The sequence below is a fragment of the Tympanuchus pallidicinctus genome, unplaced genomic scaffold (genome assembly GCF_026119805.1).
Source record: "Tympanuchus pallidicinctus isolate F22 unplaced genomic scaffold, pur_lepc_1.0 scaffold12, whole genome shotgun sequence".
In the NCBI taxonomy this organism is placed as follows: domain Eukaryota; kingdom Metazoa; phylum Chordata; class Aves; order Galliformes; family Phasianidae; genus Tympanuchus; species Tympanuchus pallidicinctus.
In genome coordinates this window covers 9,955,765-9,974,949 of record NW_026294637.1, presented here as the reverse complement: position 1 = coordinate 9,974,949, position 19,185 = coordinate 9,955,765, and the positions used below count along the sequence as shown (strand labels likewise).

The 19,185-nt window shown below is 50.0% G+C and overlaps 1 protein-coding gene across 4 annotated transcripts in view; it reads right to left on the bottom strand.

Moving 5' to 3' along the window:
• SHC4 (SHC adaptor protein 4) overlaps positions 1-16,405 on the bottom strand; it is a 28,240-nt gene extending 11,835 nt beyond the window's left edge. The window contains exons 1-6 of one of the 4 annotated variants that reach the window (XM_052672062.1): positions 16,046-16,405; positions 15,108-15,710; positions 9,402-9,472; positions 3,638-3,701; positions 2,677-2,796; positions 1,054-1,107 (exon numbers count right to left, since the gene is read on the bottom strand). In XM_052672062.1, the coding sequence (XP_052528022.1) occupies positions 1,054-1,107; positions 2,677-2,796; positions 3,638-3,701; positions 9,402-9,472; positions 15,108-15,668 (870 nt within the window). In that variant the 5' untranslated portion in view covers positions 15,669-15,710; positions 16,046-16,405. The remainder of the gene's footprint in view (positions 1-1,053; positions 1,108-2,676; positions 2,797-3,637; positions 3,702-9,401; positions 9,473-15,107; positions 15,711-16,045) is intronic. The other 3 variants (XM_052672061.1, XM_052672059.1, XM_052672060.1) reach the window with 3 other exon arrangements.
• Between the last annotated feature and the right edge of the window lie 2,780 nt (positions 16,406-19,185).

The window sequence follows — 19,185 nt, the reverse complement described above, 5'->3', positions numbered from 1 at the left end:
CACCTCATGGTGAAAGTCAGACCTCTCAAAACGCCTTGGTTGTGAGCGGGATCCCTAAGGATCTCATTCTTCGGCACCAGCTCCATGCGGTGCCTCCCTGCTGGGCGCAGGACTGGCAGCGCAGAGCCTGCACAATGTTCCATCCCCACATCCCTGCTTCGCTCCCCAGCTCCAGGAAGCTCCTGCTCTCAAGCAGCTCGGGCAAAACCTCACCAGCAGCTGGGCTCCTTACATCACCCCATGGCCCTCCACCCACCAGACAGGGCTGACTCTCAGCTATTTTCCCTTGCCTGGTCATAAATCCAAAGAGGCAAATCTGTCATTTTCCAGTCAAAGCTAGATCTGGCTTCTACTCCTTTGTTTCATAACACAAGAACAAGGAGACATTTATCAAAACTGAAAGGCAGAAAATTCCAAACTGATTAAAAAAAATACAGTTTTCATAACACATAGAGTGTGAAATTCAGAACGCTGGGAACTTGCTGACACTGGAGAAGGGAATAGGACATGTTTATGAATGACAAATTCCTCACAATAATTTCAATGAAAGATTTGGAAGAGGAAAGAAAACTTCTTGCATGATAACATCAGTGAGTTCATAACTATTACAGTGGGAGAAAACCCCATATCTGCAAGAAAAATAATGTCATGTCCATCTTATAGGAGCTTTGTTTATCTGAAATTCATCTAAAATTTAGAGAGGCTGATGCTGACCTCTTCTGTAACACGGCATTGGATTACAGGGACCTCAGAACTGATGCAACTCCCACGTTCATATATTCTTATTTTCAGGTTCCCAAGTCTGTGGTCTTGTGAGTGACCCTAGTCTCACTGATGGGCGGTGGGAACAACAACTCTACCTAGCTATCAAATCCCCGCTGAACCTCCATTCAAAAACTCCTGTGCCAGACTCCCTGCCTATTTTAGACTCCTGGTCATGATGCAGAAGCATGGCATACTCTGTTAGTGCTTAATGAAGTAAAGTATTTGCAGGTATTTCTATTCTCATAATAATTTCATATACCTGCAGAAGTCTTACAAATCAATACTTACTGGGTCACCTCCAGAAGCAAATGAGATGGACTGCATGTGATGGTTGGCAATAATCTGAAAAGCATGACAAATTAGTTAAACATGCTCATGTGCATTTAGAAAACAGCAGAGCAAGCAATTCAGTTCATGACAACCCCATCTATTAATAAACCACGGGCGTATCATTTTATGAAGGAAAAAGCTTAAAATAGGAATATTTTTGGAGACTATCCATTCATGTTTGATAATATCTGGATCCTGAAAGGGTTTTCGGAATGAGTTCAGACACCGTTTCTAACCTTGTGAATACACAGCTGCCTACATGAGAGTTTCATAGGAGAATAATGGAAGATACTAAATGCATTCATAAATTCTTGAGAAATTAATTCAGTTCAAAATGACCAGTAGTTAGTCTTATTTAAATGCACAGCATATATAACAGTGGCATTTTTACAAACAGTGCCCACTGATGCTCAGACCATCTTCTCTCCCTGCACTAGCACCACACTGTTATGTGATAGGACTTTTGCTAACCAGATCAAGCACAAACTTTGTTTAAAACACTCCCTCATCTCTGGAGACGGGCTGTTTTTTATTATAAAATCAAGTGCAAAAGATTATGCAAGTGGGAATACAATGAAACATGGTGGCAGTGCAGGAATGGAACAAACGGGATTTTTCAGCTTGGAAAGGCCTAGTAACGAAAGACCTAGAAGAATTTCAAGACAGTCCTCCAAACACCTGTGTGCATGCTAACAGGACACGTCAGTACACTTGGAAAGAGATCTGTCTGTCCAGATTTTAGTCCTGTAGCAGAAAAGGAAGAGCTGAGAGGGCCAGACTTCAGCTGCCAGCTCCCAAAGCTTCCTTCAGTATAGAGAAGCCCTTTGCTGCTTGCTGCAGCTGAAAGGAAGGGAGACCTCAAGCCATAGGTCCTCCCAGCCCAGGAAAGCCACAGGAGCTTCCCAGCACTCAGGACAGCATCAAGTCAGTGCAACAGGTCCTCAGAGCCAGTGAGCTGGAACTACCTCCCTGCTGCTCCCCTGCTGCAGCTTGTAAGGAAACCCACTGCTAGCCTGGCAGAGACCACGCTGGAGCTGAAGGAGGAATTTGGTGGGCAGCACAAAGCTCCTGGACTCATCTGCCAAAGGAACGGGCTCTGGTTCCAGAGCACACCCAGACTCCCAGGACTGTGCCCCAACAGAGCCTGGGGAATCTACACAGTACAACAGATGATGCACATATATTACCTAGCTGTAATGTACCTTTGAACAATAGCAAAGCTAAGCTCTAACTCATTATTTATATATATATATTTTTTTACTCTAGGATTGTCAGAAACCCTAGTGAAGATTAGCACCTTGTTTACTAGGCACTGTACAGAGAATGACAGAGAGAGAAACACTTTGCCACGTGCTCAGAGATCCCTGGATACAAAAGACACCATGACAAACAAAAAGGGCATGCGTCACATCTTGAATTACCCCAAAATATTCTTGTTTTAAAAGTCAGCTTCAACAGGTGTGCATGGGAAGACACTGGGTGCTGCTTTCTGCTCAAGCACCCTGCATATCTTTCGGATGTCACAAAAAGAGGAGAATATGGTAGCAAGGATAGAAAGACCCTGGTTTACACATAGCCTACCTGCTGCGTGTCAGTGTTAATCAGTGTGAGGCTGTTTGTTGAAATGGTCAGCTTTATGTTCACGCCAGAAAACTGAAGGTTACTTTTGCCAAGTACAGAAGACAGAAACTTAACCGGAGGCTTTAAACACAGAAACAAAAGAAAGACATTGTCAGCTGGCTTGGCTAGCAGCAGAAGTATATCAGAATCAAGTAGAATTTTACAGCATCTTATTGAGAATGTAATGGGAACAAGGATAACGGCTTGATTATGACAAATAGACCTTCTGACAAACATCAGCTTTGAATCACACTTGATTAAATGCTTTTTACGTCAATAATGGGGAAAAGAAGTGTTAAAGAAACAAAATCCCAGAAAGTTACATATTACAGCTAGCTAAGGAATTCAGAACAACTAATTTTCCCAGTGAACTCTGCTTCATTTTCTGAGGATGAAGTGTTCCTTAGTAAATCAGGCAATTTTTCATGTATTCATTCTTCAGGAGTGTGTTTGCTCATTCTGAGCTCCACACTTACTGAAGGAAACCAATAACTTCCCCTCACCACTGCCCCACAGCAGCCACTTCCACTGCCCCTCTCTGCATGCCAGCGGTTAAGCAAACCAGGCCCATTCAACACTGCTCTTCTCCTTATTTGCAATACAAATAACCACCAGGTAGCCTTCCGAAGAATGAGCTCCCTTTCGTTATCCAAAAGGCCTCCTACACTTCAGCGATCAGAACCTTAAAACTTAGAAACCGCTGAGCACTGTAGAGGTTGGCAGGAGCAGAGCTTTAACCCCGGAAAGAGGAAGGTCTTGCACAGCCCTGCCCCCAGAACGTAGCAGGCTAAGCTCTGCAGCACGCTCAGGTGAACTGACGCTCACTAACTCCAGCACGGGCTGAACCTCGTTGGGGAATCATGTATCCAGCTTATCAGAAGCAGATACAGGAGAGCAATTGTTCAGCTGAAGCAGTACTTACCTTCCGCTTTTTTATCGCTCCATTTGTACCTGATACGGCTTCACACAGTCGGCTTATTGCTTCCCTACAAACAGAAAAACACAGCACAAGCTGTTGGATCATTTAACATGCATCAGCTGTAACTGGGCCAGCAACCTTGTGATTTATTGCTGTAATTCCACTTAGAAACACTTAAATCTTCTGGAAAGTCTTTCACAGTTGTTTTTCCTTCTTTCTCCCTCCCAGCGTTAAAAAGAAAAACCTATTTAATGAAACACAATAATTCACCAGTCTGCTTTGGATTAATTCCTTTTCTTCATAAAATATACGAGTGTCACCTAATGACAATTCTTTGTTCCTAAATAAATAAATAAATAAAACCAGCTAATCACAATGAAACTCAAAGGACCTCGTGCCTTCAAGTCCTTTCTCTCAGGAAGGCTGGCAGGCAGCATTCCTACCTGCCTTAATCCATCTTCGTTAGAACAGCAGGGCATGCTGAGTGAGCCCAGCTGGGTGCCCTTACGGGCTTTCTGGTGTTCGGGGGGAGGGAGGGTTTCTCTTTAAAAAAAAAAAAAGAAAAGAAAGAAAGAAATCACAGAAGCAATGTTTCACCTGCACTTCAGCAAATTTCCCACAATTTATATCACAAGAACATTCTTGCTGCACAGCCTACACTGTTTGGGAGTTATGATTGAACATTTCCCAGTTCTGCCCTTGCTAGGTGTGACAGTTCTTCCAGCATTTGATATCTAGGCTGTGCAGAGCATGTCTCTTTGCCAAGCTGTGATATCCTTGGCCAAACCGCGGGTTAGACAGCTACACACTCAGCAAAGAAAATGCTTTGAGTGTCGCTGCCAGCAGTGCTGTATCCCTCTGGGCAGGAGATTTTTCTCAGGGAATGCTGCACAGACCTCCTCTCTCTTTTCAAGGTGCACGGTTTGCTCAGCTGAAGCTGGATTGCAAAGCTGCTTCTCTTAGGCAAGGGGTTCTGTCGTAGTGCTTTGTAATGCCACAGCTCACAGGGGAGGTTAGGAGGTTCAGCTTCTCGACATTTTTGCAAATCAGAGGTCCTAGTTCACCTCTAGCAGCTATTTCCCAAATCAGGGTCCTATACCAGCCACTCAGTAACCTCTATAGATGCTTCTCACCTCAGAAAGCAGAAATGTAAGGCAGAATGCATTGATGGGCTGTATCAAAGACAGCTGTATTTCTCACTGAATGTAACTGTTACAAGCTGCATCTCTTTTCCTGGCTTCAACAAAGCAAGTTCTGATGTATGGTCAGCCAGATGATGCTTCCCACAAACAGAGTGGCGTCCTGAGGGCAGTTAGCACAGCAGCTGGGAAAAAATCTTTTATTGGCAGCCATCAACTTTTCCCTGACTTACAGTCATTGTTTGGAAACCAGTGGAAAAATGGTGACCAACGGGGTTGGGGTGTGTTCTGCAGATTTCCTTAACATTCCTGGACATCCTGGAGATGAGGGAAGGTCAGCTCTGCTGCAGCATGCCATGGATTCCAGGATCCGACCTGACAGTCTTATCTCAATAACCCAGCAATCACAGATGTTGCTGGGGCAAGTTTTCCACGTGCTATCCCTGCAGGATGTCCTGGAGACACTGAGCCATGCTGGCAGGCAGTGGGCCAGGTAGGCCCCATGCTGCAGGATGGCTGGAGCAGGTGGGCTGCCAGCACCCGTAGCTAAAGCACTGGACAGCACTGATGTTAAAAGGAGGCTTCCTGTCAGAGAAGGTCCTGAGAAATGAAACCTGGAGCCTGTCAAGTGTACAAACAGACATCTGAGTGAAAGCAGCCAGGAGGAAGAGCAGCATCGCAGTGGACTGCATGAGATAGATCAGATTCAGTTTACAAATGCAACCTTTTAAGCACAGCCTCTTTTTTTATCTTTTTAAAACAAAGCACTTTCCCCTGCACAACTGAAAATATGAAGTGAAATCCTGACATCTCTCCTGTTTAGCTTGGTGATATTATTTTGATGGCAGAAAGGGCAAAACTAACCGAAACAGGAATGGCACCCTGCAGGATGATCTTGCAGATTCCAATGATCTATTTGGAAAATGAAAGCTCATCTTCTCATTCAGTATTAAAGGAGATTAAAATCAGAGACAAGACATTAAGGCTACCTGGGGCCTTCAAGTCTAGCTCTACCTAGAAAGAAAACCAGAAACTGAACAAACTAGAAAAAACAGAGAAGTGTTCTATTGTGGTGACAAAAGAGTTCCCCAACACTTCAAGCATCCTGTATGGAATACTCAGTTGCAGACAAAGCTGTCAGCAGCAGATCCCATTCTGGTACAAGCACATCTTGTGACTGCCCAGTTCACCCCTCTGCTATGCAATTGTTCAACAAACAGGAACAAAAAACAGGCAAATCATTTCTAATTAAGTTTCTATTTCCTCTCTTTCCTAGGGGAAATCATCTTCTTACAGCTGTTCCTTGCTTCATATCATCAGATGGCTTTCCAGATGACTTAATAGACCTTCTCATATATTATTTTAAAGGTGAAAAGCAGGCATTTGATAACACCTTGCTGATAGACCTGAACATCTCTAATTTTCAGTCACTTCCATGGGGCAGGTGGAACCTGCACCATATATTAGGAAGAAAAGAAACTCTGGGAATATCCATGATAAACTGAAATTGGATTTACTGTATCCATGCCTTCTTCCTGGAAACACGCTCTCAATTCATTCTTACAGCCGTTCACTGTCAGTCACTCGCTTGGGCAAGTCTTCTAGATCTGCCAGACAGCAAATACCTTTGTAGGTCTCACAGTTAACCTTTGGATGAAAATGCAGCTCTGTGGCTTCTGGGATTTGCTTCTCCATTTTCCATTTGCCAATCAGAGGCGGCAGCAGCAAATGTGGCCTTATTATTCCAATCATGTTGCTGTTGTTCCTTTCTCTCCTCCTTGTCACACATCCCAAGGCAAAGCACTTTGGATTGTTTGTTTTCCTTTAAATCACACAGGCTGAGATAACTCCGCTGGTGCACTCTGCAGCAGCTCCTCTCATCTTTGGGAGCCTCAGAACTAAATGGGGAAAGCCATGAGGAATTTAAATCGGTTTAGTTCAAGGCAATGAAAATCTTGCCCCTCAACAACTCGGCAACTTCTGCCATTTGAAGTGAGGTCCCTGCCTGCCAGTCCTGCAGTGTCCATGCAATTACACACACTGACCACTGGCAGCTGACACAGTTTTTGTTTCCATAGTGAATGGGAGAGATTTGGGTCAGCTCCTGCACTGCACACCTGTGGGGCTGAGCCATGGAGCCCCGTGCAGCCAGCCGGTGCTGCAGGGAGAGCAGAAGGAAGTTGTGGTGTCTCAGCAGCCAGCAGCAAGGTGGGCAATGAGAGGTGACAAAGACAGCCCCCTTTTGGCACCTGTGAGCCTTTAGGTCATCTCAGCAGTATACTCAAACTCAGATTTCGTCCTCTAGGGCTGCACCTCTGCAACAAGCCCTGCCACAGAGGAGGCACTGGTGCTGACAGAGAGGCACTTTGTTGATTGTTTCCCCAAATGAGAGCAAAAGAAGAGCAAGGGGCTGATGTAAGCGAGCAAGCATGCTGCTGGAGATCTGCTTTTAAGCATCGAGGCCTCTGCCTACACCATCGAACAGAAAGGGATTGTGTGTCTCAACAAAGTTGAAATTAATCTTCCAAACAAAGTCAGCTTTCTTCAAGCACCCATCCCACCAGTCCTTTGCAATGCCCCTCGCCCCAGCTATGTTGCCTGGCCATTCCCAAGTTGGAGAGCTATTGCCTGGACCTGGGATACAGAATCCCTTTTCCCATACATGCCTAGATACAATCACTGAGCTGGATTTAACATAAGTGGGAGGTGGGAAAGAGAAAAAGAACTGAAGGGCAAGGGGAGGGCATGCTGGGCTCTGGGCAGGCATGGGATGGACAGGAAGACACCTCCACAGCACAGGGGCTCTAGTCCCACTGCTTCATCAGAATGCAAATGACCCATGCTGTACTACAGCTGGTGCAGAAGGGACTTTCTTAAACTGACCTTCCTTCCACATCACTTTCAAACAGAGCATGGCTCTTTGTTTAGTGAAATGCCGTCAGAGTAAAAATATGTTTTTATCCCCAGTAAAAATAACACAGATTATTAAAATGGAATCATTTCAAATAACTCCTTCACTGTTGTGTTGTGGAGGGCATCCATAAAGTGACTTGCCTGGGAGAACAATGGGAGAATAATCAAGAGTTATTGTCACCCAGTCAGGACGCAACTGACCGAACTTTAAAGCTAGCATGCACACACAGCCCTTCAACAGGCAGTCTGCAAACAGCTTAAGTTTTGAATTTCTCATACACAAAAGAGTCTCCCAAGGTCAGCAGTGGCATGGGGTTTTTTTTAGGTGGTGGAACTATTTCCATTGTTAACTCCTCACATAGCCTTGGTTAACAAAACCTGACCATTTGGGCCAAATCTGAGTTGGCAGTTTCTCTTTAGGTAATAATTCATATTCAGCATTTTTCAGATAGTCTGACCAAAGCTCTGTCAGTGTAGCAACGTGCACAGACCTGGCCTTGCAAATGGGAGGTAACCTCACTTCTTGGCTGGTGCTGTTGAAGAGCACAGTGCATGTGTCTGAATCTACCAAACTGATTTATCTGTGCAAAGTCTACTGTGTTTCTCCTTTGGGTTGGTAAAAAATTAGGCAGGGGAGTGGAACTATATTTGTATCTCAGGCACTTCTTCACATACGCATTCAGGAACGGTGCTTGTGCTGACTAAATGTAAACAATTGCTGACTTTGAATCTACAACAAATCTGACTGCTTTAGAGTGCAGTATATAAGCATTTAAGGAGTCAAGTTGTGCAGATTCTTCCTTTTAGCTCATAAGTCTGGGAGACAACAGGTAGATGTTTAACACTTATCTCGTCATGCACCTTTCCTGCCTCCACACTCTTTGATATGAGCACTTGAAGAAGCAAAAGAGCATCTGTAAATCATCTGCCAGCAGGAAGGAAGAGCCGGGCAGCCACAGGAACCCTAAACCACACTTCTGGCATCCTCAGCATGAGCCGAGCCAGAAAAAAAGGCTGAGGAGGAGAGAACATGGACACAGCTGAGCAAAAATTCTCTGGAAAGAGCATTTGGGGCTGGAGAGCAGGGAGCTCTGCTGCAGGACCACGGGTGCATTCCAGCAGCCCCTTTGGAAAGGCACTCATGTGCTTCCTCATAGACACAAGGACTCTGCATACAGGGCAAGACTAAAGGTAAAAATAAAGCGGATTGTTCTCTTCTGGACCTGCCAACAATCAATTGTGAGACGACCTCACTACATGGAGGGATCCACAGCACCTTGCATCAAGTGTGAAGCAGTAAGAAGGCAGCAGAAGACATGCCTGGAGCGCCCAGGCTGTGCGTTGGCCACAGCAGCAGCACGGCTGTGGCACAGCCTGCATGTTCACCTCGTGCCCCAGGTGAGCCCAGGCTCCTGGCCCAGCTGCCAATACCAAGCACCAGGTGTGCCTGTACCATGCTGCGACTGCAGGGCGATTCTCTCTGCATCCAAAACAAGGGCTGGGCAATAAATTCAGCCTGTGGCTGAAACGATCAGTTTCACAATGGAAACAGCCTATTGTAATGACTGTTTCCATCGCTTGGGAAAAAGCAAAGCAAACCATGCAAACTTCTATTCAAAAGAGTCTGAGGGTTTGGCACACAGCAGTGGCTTTATACAGAAATAAGTGCTCAGGCTTTTCTTTCTTGTGCTGAATTCCCATTCAGGAGTGCCTACCTGGTGACTTGTGTTCGTGTGCCAAAGTCCAGGGACCTCATTGACTGCAGCACTTCAATACAGCCCATGTACTGTGGAGAACAAAAAGAGACAAAGGATGGCTATGTTAATACCTGCAGAACAGCTGAGAGGAGGTCAGAAAAGAAAGCAAGTGTGATTTCAGCCCACTGAATTTACGCAGAACTACAATCTACGTGGAAAATCAAATCAGCCGTTCCAAAGCAGCTTCGTAAACAGATGAAGGTTTACTGAAAAGAGTGCAGAACAGCAAGGAAGATACCAGCAATTCCAACAACACAGCACAAAAAAGAGATGAAGCCCTCGGGGGACACAAAATCCAATCCTTCCTCTTTCCTAACTCTGCTCATTGTCACTGATTAACTTGTGCCACTGAACCGGGAGGAACGTATTGATGCTGCAGCAAAATTCCCCCATGTGCAGAGAACACCTGCAGGACCGCTGCACTCAGGGGCCTTGGAGCAGTGGGAGGCATTACCAGGCATGAGGAAAACCACCGGCCCCCTGCTGCTGCAGGTCTGATGACAAATATCCAACCTCTGCAGAAGATGGAGGAGGCAGAGTTGCAATTCAAGCTCTTAGCAACAGCTCTTTAAGAGCCTGCACCACAAAGTGACTGCCTTAAATTAGAGTCTGAGTCCCACCTTTCTGTTGTATGGGGCACAGTTGAGGGCTTTTTCTATACTTATTTGGGATTTACGTAGGACAAATTTTCAGAAACATCAAGACTTGGATGATCTGTGACCATACAGAACCCTCTGACATTTTGCACAAACCTACGGAACATTTTCATCGTGATGAAGTGCACCAGGCTAACTCCAGCCACTGAGCTTACTTCTCTCCAAAACATTTTACCCATTCCTTTATCATTTCTGCTGATAGCCATCCCTCCGCTATTCAAATGCAGATCTGTGCTTCCCACCTGGCATCCCCTGTTTGACACTGCAACAGTCACCTGGGAACGGAGCATCCTGCAACAGCCCAGCCCCACCGAGCCTTCCTGCATGGAGTCACAGCCTCTGGGATCCATCACAGAGAGCCCCAGGCAGGGGCTGCATGCCCTGTGCCCTCGTTTTTCACGGACAGAAGCAGCACTGTGCAGAGAAAGGCACTGCCTGTCTGTGAATGGATTCTCCTGCAGTGCTCAGAGGTGAATGCAGGTGCCTGCTCCACTTCAGAGACCTCCAGAAATGACTGTGTTAAAAAGGGAACGTGTGTGCGCAGTCAAGCAGGGATTCCACAACAATGGTATTATATCCCTGTTTTGGTTTCTTTCCAAATAGCAATGCAACCCTTGGGAGAACTCCAGAATTAGGTCAGAGCCCTGGAAGGACATCAATAAGAATCTGAAGGGTTTGCAGAACTGCTTCCCTAATGAACATTTAATGACTTTGTAAAGGACTCTGAGAGCTATCTTACTTGTTAAAGATATTCCTGCTTAACGGGAACAAAGCAAACGTGGAAGATATGCCTCAAGCCTCAGCTCACAGCACGGCAGAGACCTCTGGTCCTACAGGATAAGGTCAAGCATTCTGTGAGCTGGCTGGGTGCCCCTCAATCCTTGAGAACAGCAAGACTTAGAGGAGGAGGTGAGTCATGCACTGATAAGCGAGTCCCTGCTGCATCCTGAGCAGATGCGTGGGAAGCTGCTCTAAGCAAAGATGAAAAATCAATATTAGGTTTTTGCATAAGTGACCCTGAGTGAAGCTCAACTTATCAATGATTCACAAAAGGCCTTCTTTTTTTTTTTTTCTTCCTTTCTTTAAAAGCCTGAGTAAGGAAGTGCATTAACACAGTACCTCACTGCATCCCTCATTTATTTTATCTGAATGAGCACGGTCTGTAGGGCTGAACCCCCACATCCCTGGGTGGGGGGAAGCAGTGGGGCTGGGGAGGAGGACATCGGGGTCACAGAGCTGCGAAGAAGCCCAGAGAGCACTCAGAAGGAACAATGGGATGCTGGAAGCCTGGTAGAGAAAACAAAAGATATCTCCAAGGAAGAAAAAAAGAAGTGAAAATTACACAAGGATGATTAACCCCTCCATTGAAGAAAACGCCAACGCAGAACAGAGCCAGCTGCTAAGGACCTGACCTCACTGATGAGGGTGGATGCTGAACCCACAGATGTCTTGCCCACTTCCTGTAGCAGTGACCCATGGCAAAGCGTGCCCCCATCTCCCTGCAGCGGGATGGGGAGCGGCTGTCCTGCGGGAGCCCCGTCCCATAGCATCCAAAGGGGAGGGAGAGCTGGAGATGGATTCTGCTTTCTTACACTGCCGGGGCTGGGAGAGAAGGCTGCTTACTAAAGATGCACATCTTTTCACATCTCTCTGCAAGAGATGATGGAGAGTGACTGCAGACAGGATGAGGGACTGCGTGGGAGGAGATGTGAATGCACCCGGCAGGGCTCGCGTGAATAAGCTTTTGAGGCACCCTCTAACACAGCCCCACGTCTCATTGCATTCCTTCCCACAACACAGTGAGTGCTTCAATGACAGCCAGTGATTCACCAGGAGCAGCAATACAGCTCGTGGAGCTCCTAATTAAACAATACAGCTGCAGCCTCACGATTTGACTTATTAGTTAACAGGCATTAACTCATGCATAATGCCAAGGGCAGCTCCTACAGACCCCACAGCCATCGAACAAAGGATCCAGGTGGCAGGATTTGCTAGTAGAAGCAATGCTGCTGCTACACAGCCTCTAAGCAAAGGCATGTTAGATGCTGCTCGGATTCCCTAAAAACATTACAGTTACCTGGGCAAAAAAAAACATTAAAAAAAAAAACATTAAAAAAAATCATGAGCAGCAGTATTGTGTGCAAATGAGGGTGTCAGGAATCCTTCTCCCATCCAAGCACTTAATTTTCCCAGCACCTGCTTTAACAAGGCACTTTTGAAGTAAGGGGAAGAGATTTCTGAGCCTCCCACCCCTCTTTCCTCCGGGGCTGCCAGGTGGGGAGCGGGGAGCTCTGCTTTGATTGCTGTGAATAACACCTTGATGGATGGGGCCAGGAGGGGAAAGCAGCGCACGCATGCAGCAGCCATGAGCACGTGGCACCCACACACCGCAGCAGGGCCTGAGAGCACAGGCAGAACTGGGAAACAGTCTGGGTTTTGCTAAATAGAAAATTTCCAGGGTGGGTTTGACCCTTTCATTTGTGAGTTTTCAATTTTTAATGCCCCATCCCTGGAGGCGTTCAAGGCCAGGCTGGATGTGGCTCTGGGCAGCCTGGTCTGGTGGTTGGCGACCTTGTGCACAGCCAGGGGGTTGAAACTAGATGGTCATTGTGGTCCTTTTCAACCCAGGCCATTCTGAGATTAAACAAGTATTGAGGGAAAAAAAAAAAAAACTAACAGGGAAAAGCTCCTGATTTTATGTATGTATATACATACAGACATATGTACACAAACACATTTTCAATGAGTGTATACACACAAACATATACACATGCACACTTTCCCTTTCTTTTCAGTTTTGATCTGAAAAGCCTATCCCACACCACTGCAGCACGACAAGGGCTGTGGCAGATTTGGTTCAAAGAGAACCCAAAGCAGCACCTGCAGCTGTTGCACACGTGAGCAGCCCACAGAGAACCATTACCCTAAGGCAGAGGTGGTGACAGCTGTGGGATGAGGGCTGCCCAGCACCCCGAGCCCTGCTCACCCCTCACAGCTGTGCCTCTGCAGCCACGAACCACCAGAGCTGATCTCCTTCCTGCCAGAGAAGTGCAAGAACAGCCGGGCCTTCACTCTACTCTTAAAGATAGCGGTACAGAGATAAGCTCTGTCCTGGCTTCTGCTTCAGTATTGCTACTTGGGCTCTTTGATATTCACACAGGCAGGCTGGAGGAGCAGGCAGGTAGGGGGCTCAGCATCTTGCACAGTCCAGGTGATGTGAGACACACGTGGCATCTCCAGCTGCTGTGCACAGCTGCAGTCACACCACAGGGCACACAGGGAACCCCACTGCTAGCACCTCTTGAAGCAACACCTGACAGATAATTTCTGCCTCCTTCCAATTTATGGGTGACCACTTTTGATGTAAAGCTTCTTATCACTTCAGCAATTACTGTCTTTCTGAAATACCTGGTCAAAAAGCCACTGGGTTTGGACACAGCACATCAGGATGTGTTTCAGCAGTGGTCCTGTAGCCCTGGGTCTCCTACAGCAGCAGAGCTGCAGAAGGACATCTCCCTGTTGTGCTGGGAGGCCCCTAATAGTCAGCCCTTCAAAGATGTTTTCTTGGGAAACAGCCTGACCTCCACAGCAGGAAAACGCACTGGAACAGCAACCTGGGGAGCAGCAGAAGGGGACAGCCCCTTCACCACTTCTCTGGACCTTCCTGTCACCAAGGTTTTGCTTCTCCTTTTCCTTTCTGGTCGGCGTGGTTCCCAGCAGGTAACACTTCACTGCCTCTGCCCACGAGCCCATACAGGACCTGGGAAATCCCCCTATCAAGGGGCATCCTGCAGCCCTGCAGGGACCTCAGAGCCTTGGCTGTGACTGACACCATACAACAGGCAGGTGCCACAGGCCATGCACCGTGACACCACAACACCAGCACACTGCCCACCAGCACTGGGAGCCCCAGCAGGCACTGTGCTGTCATGCCATGTACCACCTGTGTGTCCATTAACCCAGTGAGCCACCGCTGATGCCAAAGTACCAAGTGCCCACATCAGCACTGGGCCTTACAGGAAGCCAAGCACAAGAGAACAGGCACAAGGGTAGCTCAGAGAACCCCAGCCAGTACAAGCTCCCTCCTACTGCTGCCTTTAACAAGTCAAATGAAGATGACTGCACTCTGATTTCCATTTCCACAGCTGATGACCTGACTGATGCCCACCCCACAGCTCCCACAGCCAAAGACCTCACCCACAGTAGCTTGCCTGCTTGGGAAGGGTGGGCACAGCCACGGCCCCATTTTGTTCTTCTCCCTTCTGATGTGCAATGTCAGAGGTTCAGAGTGTGGAGAAGGAAGCAATGGCTATTGGCTTTGCACCTGGCAAGGTTTGGGCACAGAAGTTAAACATCCAGAGAGGAAAAATGGAAAACAAGAAAGTTCCCGAGTGTGACATGGGTGGAAGAAGCAAAGCCTTGAGCCCAGGGACTCATCCAGCAGCACGGTCCCCACAGCCAGCAACTGCTGACAGCAGCCAGCACCAACAGTGACAGCACACTGTGAGAAATACCCAGAGCAGCTGTGGTTGGGTGTCCTCTGGAGGAACAGGCAGTGCTCTCTGTGCCCAGAGCAGAGGGTGCAGCCCAGCAGCACAAGTGGAGGGCAGCCTCAGCATCCTGCACCATGCAGAAGGGGCTGCAGGGCCAATGCTGGGCCCAGCACTGACAGATGTCACAGTAAGAGGCAGCACCTGCCTGGCACCGGAGCTGCTGGAAGGGTCGGGACCTTGCCACAGTCCTTCCCCCTCAACACACTTTTCAGAGTGACCTCATTTACAGCACAGCTCAGCTGTGCTCCCCCAAGACCCTAAGGACAGCCTGTATGGCAACTGATGTTGTCTACCTCTGGGGATAGCTGTGCTCCTTTTAACTCCCTCGGGCCCTCAGCACAGCCCTACATCCATCATTAAACAGCAGACACAGAGGGTTTGTCTCTGACCAGAGGCTAACCAGTACAGCCTGCAGACCCCTGTGCCAGCGCCCGGTCCCCGCGCTCAGTACTCACCCTCACACCGTAGCTTGTGCCCGGCTCCTCCGCACTCTCCCCGCTGGGCACGAGGCTGCCTCCCAGCCTGCCCACCGCCTCCGCCGCTCCCCGCCCGGCGCAGCCGCCCGCGGGCCTCGCGGTCAGGTGTGGCCCCTCCGTGCCGGGCTGAGGGTACGAGGCCGAGAGGCAGCCGAGCTCAGGCGAGGAGGGGCCGCCAGGGACGGTGACGCACTCAGTCAGTTTGGTCCTCGGCACCTCCTTGCTCCCCAGGCAGAAGTTCTTCAGGCCGGGCAGAGCGGAGGGGTTGGCGAGTTTAATGTTGGCCATGCGCGGGATCAGCGCGCACAGCGTGGTGCAGGTGTCCTGCGGACCCAGCGGGACGTCCTCTGCCAGCAGGCTGGGTGCTGAAGGGTGGGAGGAGGAGGAGGAACCTTTGATGTTTTGCGGCCCTTCGTCCAGAGACGTTACGGAGTCGTTCCTGAAGCGGCTGTACTTGGCCCTGTGCAGCATCCCCGGGTGTCGCAGCAGCCCCACGTACAGGACGTGTGCACAGAGGCTCTGCGGGCCGCGCTCTCTCATAGCCCTGGCAGATCGGTAACCGGAGCCTTGGGCACAAATCGCCTTTGTGAATAAATCAGACGGAAAGCAGGCAAGTCAAACAACGTTAAAAATGGAAACCTGACAGAGATTTCTGCCGACTCCCTCCCAAGCAGCGTATTTTCCTCGATGCGGGAGGCTTCCAGCCGCACGGCCGGCCGGCATTCTCCGTGCAGTCCCACGGGCAGCGGCAGCCCACGCCCAGGAATGCCACCCGAGCCCCTGTCCCCCCCTGGCGCCACACACCGGGCGCTCACGGCCGGGATGTCACCGCCAGGTACTGGCCGCAGCGACGGCCCGAGCGCGATCCGAGAAGGGCAGAGCGGAGCACAGCAGGCGAGCCCCGCGCTCAGCCGCACCTCCAGAGCATCCCGAGCCCCGCCAGGTGCGCGGCTCTCGGTGCCGTCATCCTCAGCTGCCCCCGCGCCGCACCGCTCCTGCCCGCACACGCGTAAAGCAGAGCCCTCCCAGCCCGCAGCAGCTCTCAGCCTCGGGCTCGCCAATTCTTGCTCCAAAATCCTTCAGCGCCGGACCGCCGCGGGCTCGGTTCAGCCCCGCGCACGCCGTACCCTCGGCACACAGCAGCGCCCGAGCCGCTCCCGCCACGCCGAGCCCTGGGCGCCGCCGCCGCCGCCGCCTTTTATGAATGAAGTTTTTTTTTTGTGAATGAGCCTCAGCGCGTGCAGGCGGGCAGCGCCGTGAATGGCGCTCGGCGGGCGGCCGCGGCCCGGCGGCCCCCGGGGTGCTCCCGGCAGCCAATCGCCGCCCGCCGCCGGCTCACGCGCCCTCAGCGCGCGAGTGCGGGGGGGCGCGGGCGGGAGCGCGGCGGGGTCGCGCGCGCCGGGACTCCGCATCTCCTGCGGCGCGCGGAACGCTCCCGTTGCTCCCGTTGCTCCCGTTGCTCCCGTTGCTCCACTCCGTGCGCGGGACTTGGAGCGGCGGCGCCTTTGGGAGCGGCGCTGCACCTGCAGCCCTGACCTGAGGGCCTCCAGACGGTGCTGCCCCGAAGTCGGTGAGAGGGGCGAAAGGACGCCCCTTAGGGGGTAGGGCGGGAGGGGACGTTTGGAAAGAAAAGAATAACACGACGGCCCGTCCATCACCAACAGCCCCAGAGCTGTAGCCCAGGCACTGCACGGCCGCAGCACCAGCAGCCCCGCTGAGCAATCGGGACCCCAGCTGCAGGCCCCGGCGTGGCGCGGGAAGGGTTTTTTTGCTTACGGCAGTAGGATGCACATACAAGCATGAGAACAGAACCAGCAAAGAGCGGCATTGTCCGAGGAACATTAGCCAGGGAGGGGGTGGAGGGCAAAAGAAGAATGCCTTTGTTTAAAAAGCTAATTTTCTCAGAGCTACAAACAAGATTTCTGCTGAAGATGCTGGGAATCCAAGCTCCAGCCACCCCAAGAACAAAGCGCCTTTAAGCACTGACACAAGCAAGTCTCCAGAAACCAGGCCTCTGCCTTGTGTGAGGCCCACACAAAGCCCGTGGGCGCTGCTCATGCTTGGTCTGCCTGCCTGCATTGCTTAGGATCTCCAGGTGCCTGCAGCCTTCTGACCCCCTCCCACCGTTCTGCACTGCGGGGGAGCTGCCCCACACCCACTCTCATGGGGCTTGGAGGCAGCAGCTCTGTGTTGCTTCTGAGCTGGGCCTGCACAGCAGAGCTCTGCACCTCCCTCAGAACATATGGAGCAAATGGAGGATTCCCCCCACCACATATAAATAGCAGCGGCAGCGTTAATTCATGCAGACGTGCACTGAGCACACTGCACACATCCCCCTTGACACGCATGGCTGCAGGCAGAAAGGAGCCCAGCACTGCTTACAGCCAGGTGGGAGAAGCTGCAGGCAGCCCTGCAATGTGCTTCTGTGTGTCCCATGGTGCCCTGCAGCCAGCAGCCACGACCTGGCTCCAGATCTGCAGCAGGAGGGAAGCAAAGGCAAAGCTCAGCTGAGCCCAAAAAAGCCTCAAGCTCAATCCCTGCAGAATTCCCCTCCTATGAACAGGTTTCAGCAGCACAGAACTACAGTCAGCTTGAAAGGAAGTTGGAAATGATCACGCTGTTACGACATCAGGGGGCTCAGCACCTGTATGCCAGCATGCAGGGAACATTACCTACTTCACATAGCTTAAAAGTGTTTTTCCAGAGGGCAATGCACTGGCACACATTTGGAAAGAACAAACACAGCAGCACCACTGGGCCACCCTGCGCTGCCTTTCTCAGAGCCCCCAGGCTGGGCACTGTGCTGCCATAGTGAATCCAAAAGGAAGCTGTGGCACAGGGTCAGTTTTATTGCCTTTTACTGTGAATGTGATCCATCCCTCCACCAGCAGCAGCACTCCTCCATGGGCTCAGCCTAGTTCTCGTTACTAGCAGCTTCACCTCACCACCTCTAAGAGCCCTCGCGGTGAAGGGGCAGTGACCCCTCAGCTTCAGCTGAAAGAACCACACTGGAGTTGACATTGCAAACCACAGGCATTGCAGCCCCCTCCTTGTCCTGATCCGTCCCCACACCATGAAGGGCAATGGTGGCTGCGTGCAGTGTGCTTTGGGTCAGGCCTTTTCAGCCATCGCTGATGAAAACCCCTCAGCACAAACCCACCCTTTGAGAGCTCCCACTGCTGCAAGCACATTTGCACCTAAGGCCTTCAGCACATCATTGACAATTTTTTTTTTTTTTTGCAGTGGTTGTTCTGCTTTATGCACAGCAGTGCAAAGTGTAATCCCCACTATAGTGTCATTAAAAATAACCATCAGTAGAAGCTGCCAAACATTTCTTAAATGGGGACAGAGAGGGAAAAGTCAGTAAGGCTTTATGGCGATTAACTTTGTTATTTCCATAGTACAAGTTACACAGGTTTCCAAAGTCTGTCTCGGGTTGAGAAGATGCATGCAGAACTCAGGTTTGACGAGCGATTCTGAGAGCAGCAATGCTTGCTGTCTAACGTTTGTCACAGCAGCACTTTCAAGAGAGGACAACTGCAGAAGCAGAACTGAAAGAGGAGGCGAAGGCACAGAAATAGAAAACTCAAAATTACAGGATGAAGCCGTGTCCTTTCTGAATTGCTACAAATATTCTCACCCGTAGGAGTTGCAAAACCAGCTAATGACACCGTTAGCAGCGGAAGCATGAGCAGCGCCAGTGAGTCACTGCAGAGCAGGGCAAGGTGCTCCAGAGCCCTGCTGCTTCCCAAGGTAATGCAGCACACGGAGAGGGCAGCAAAAGGAGGCGACTCCAATTCTCAGAATGCATGAAACCCTAATTTTGAGGGGGGATGACAGCGGTTCATTCCTCTTAAGTAGAATGTTACTTTTACGACAATATCCAGGACCTACGTCAGCCTGATGATCTCTGCAGGACGGCAGGTTCTTCTGTATTACGTTTCTCTGGTTATTGCACAGGATGCTGTGTGACAGAACAGAACTGAGCACTGTGCTGGGGGAAATCCCCCGCTCACAGACCACACAGAGCTGGGAACCAGGGCTGCTGCTCTGCCAC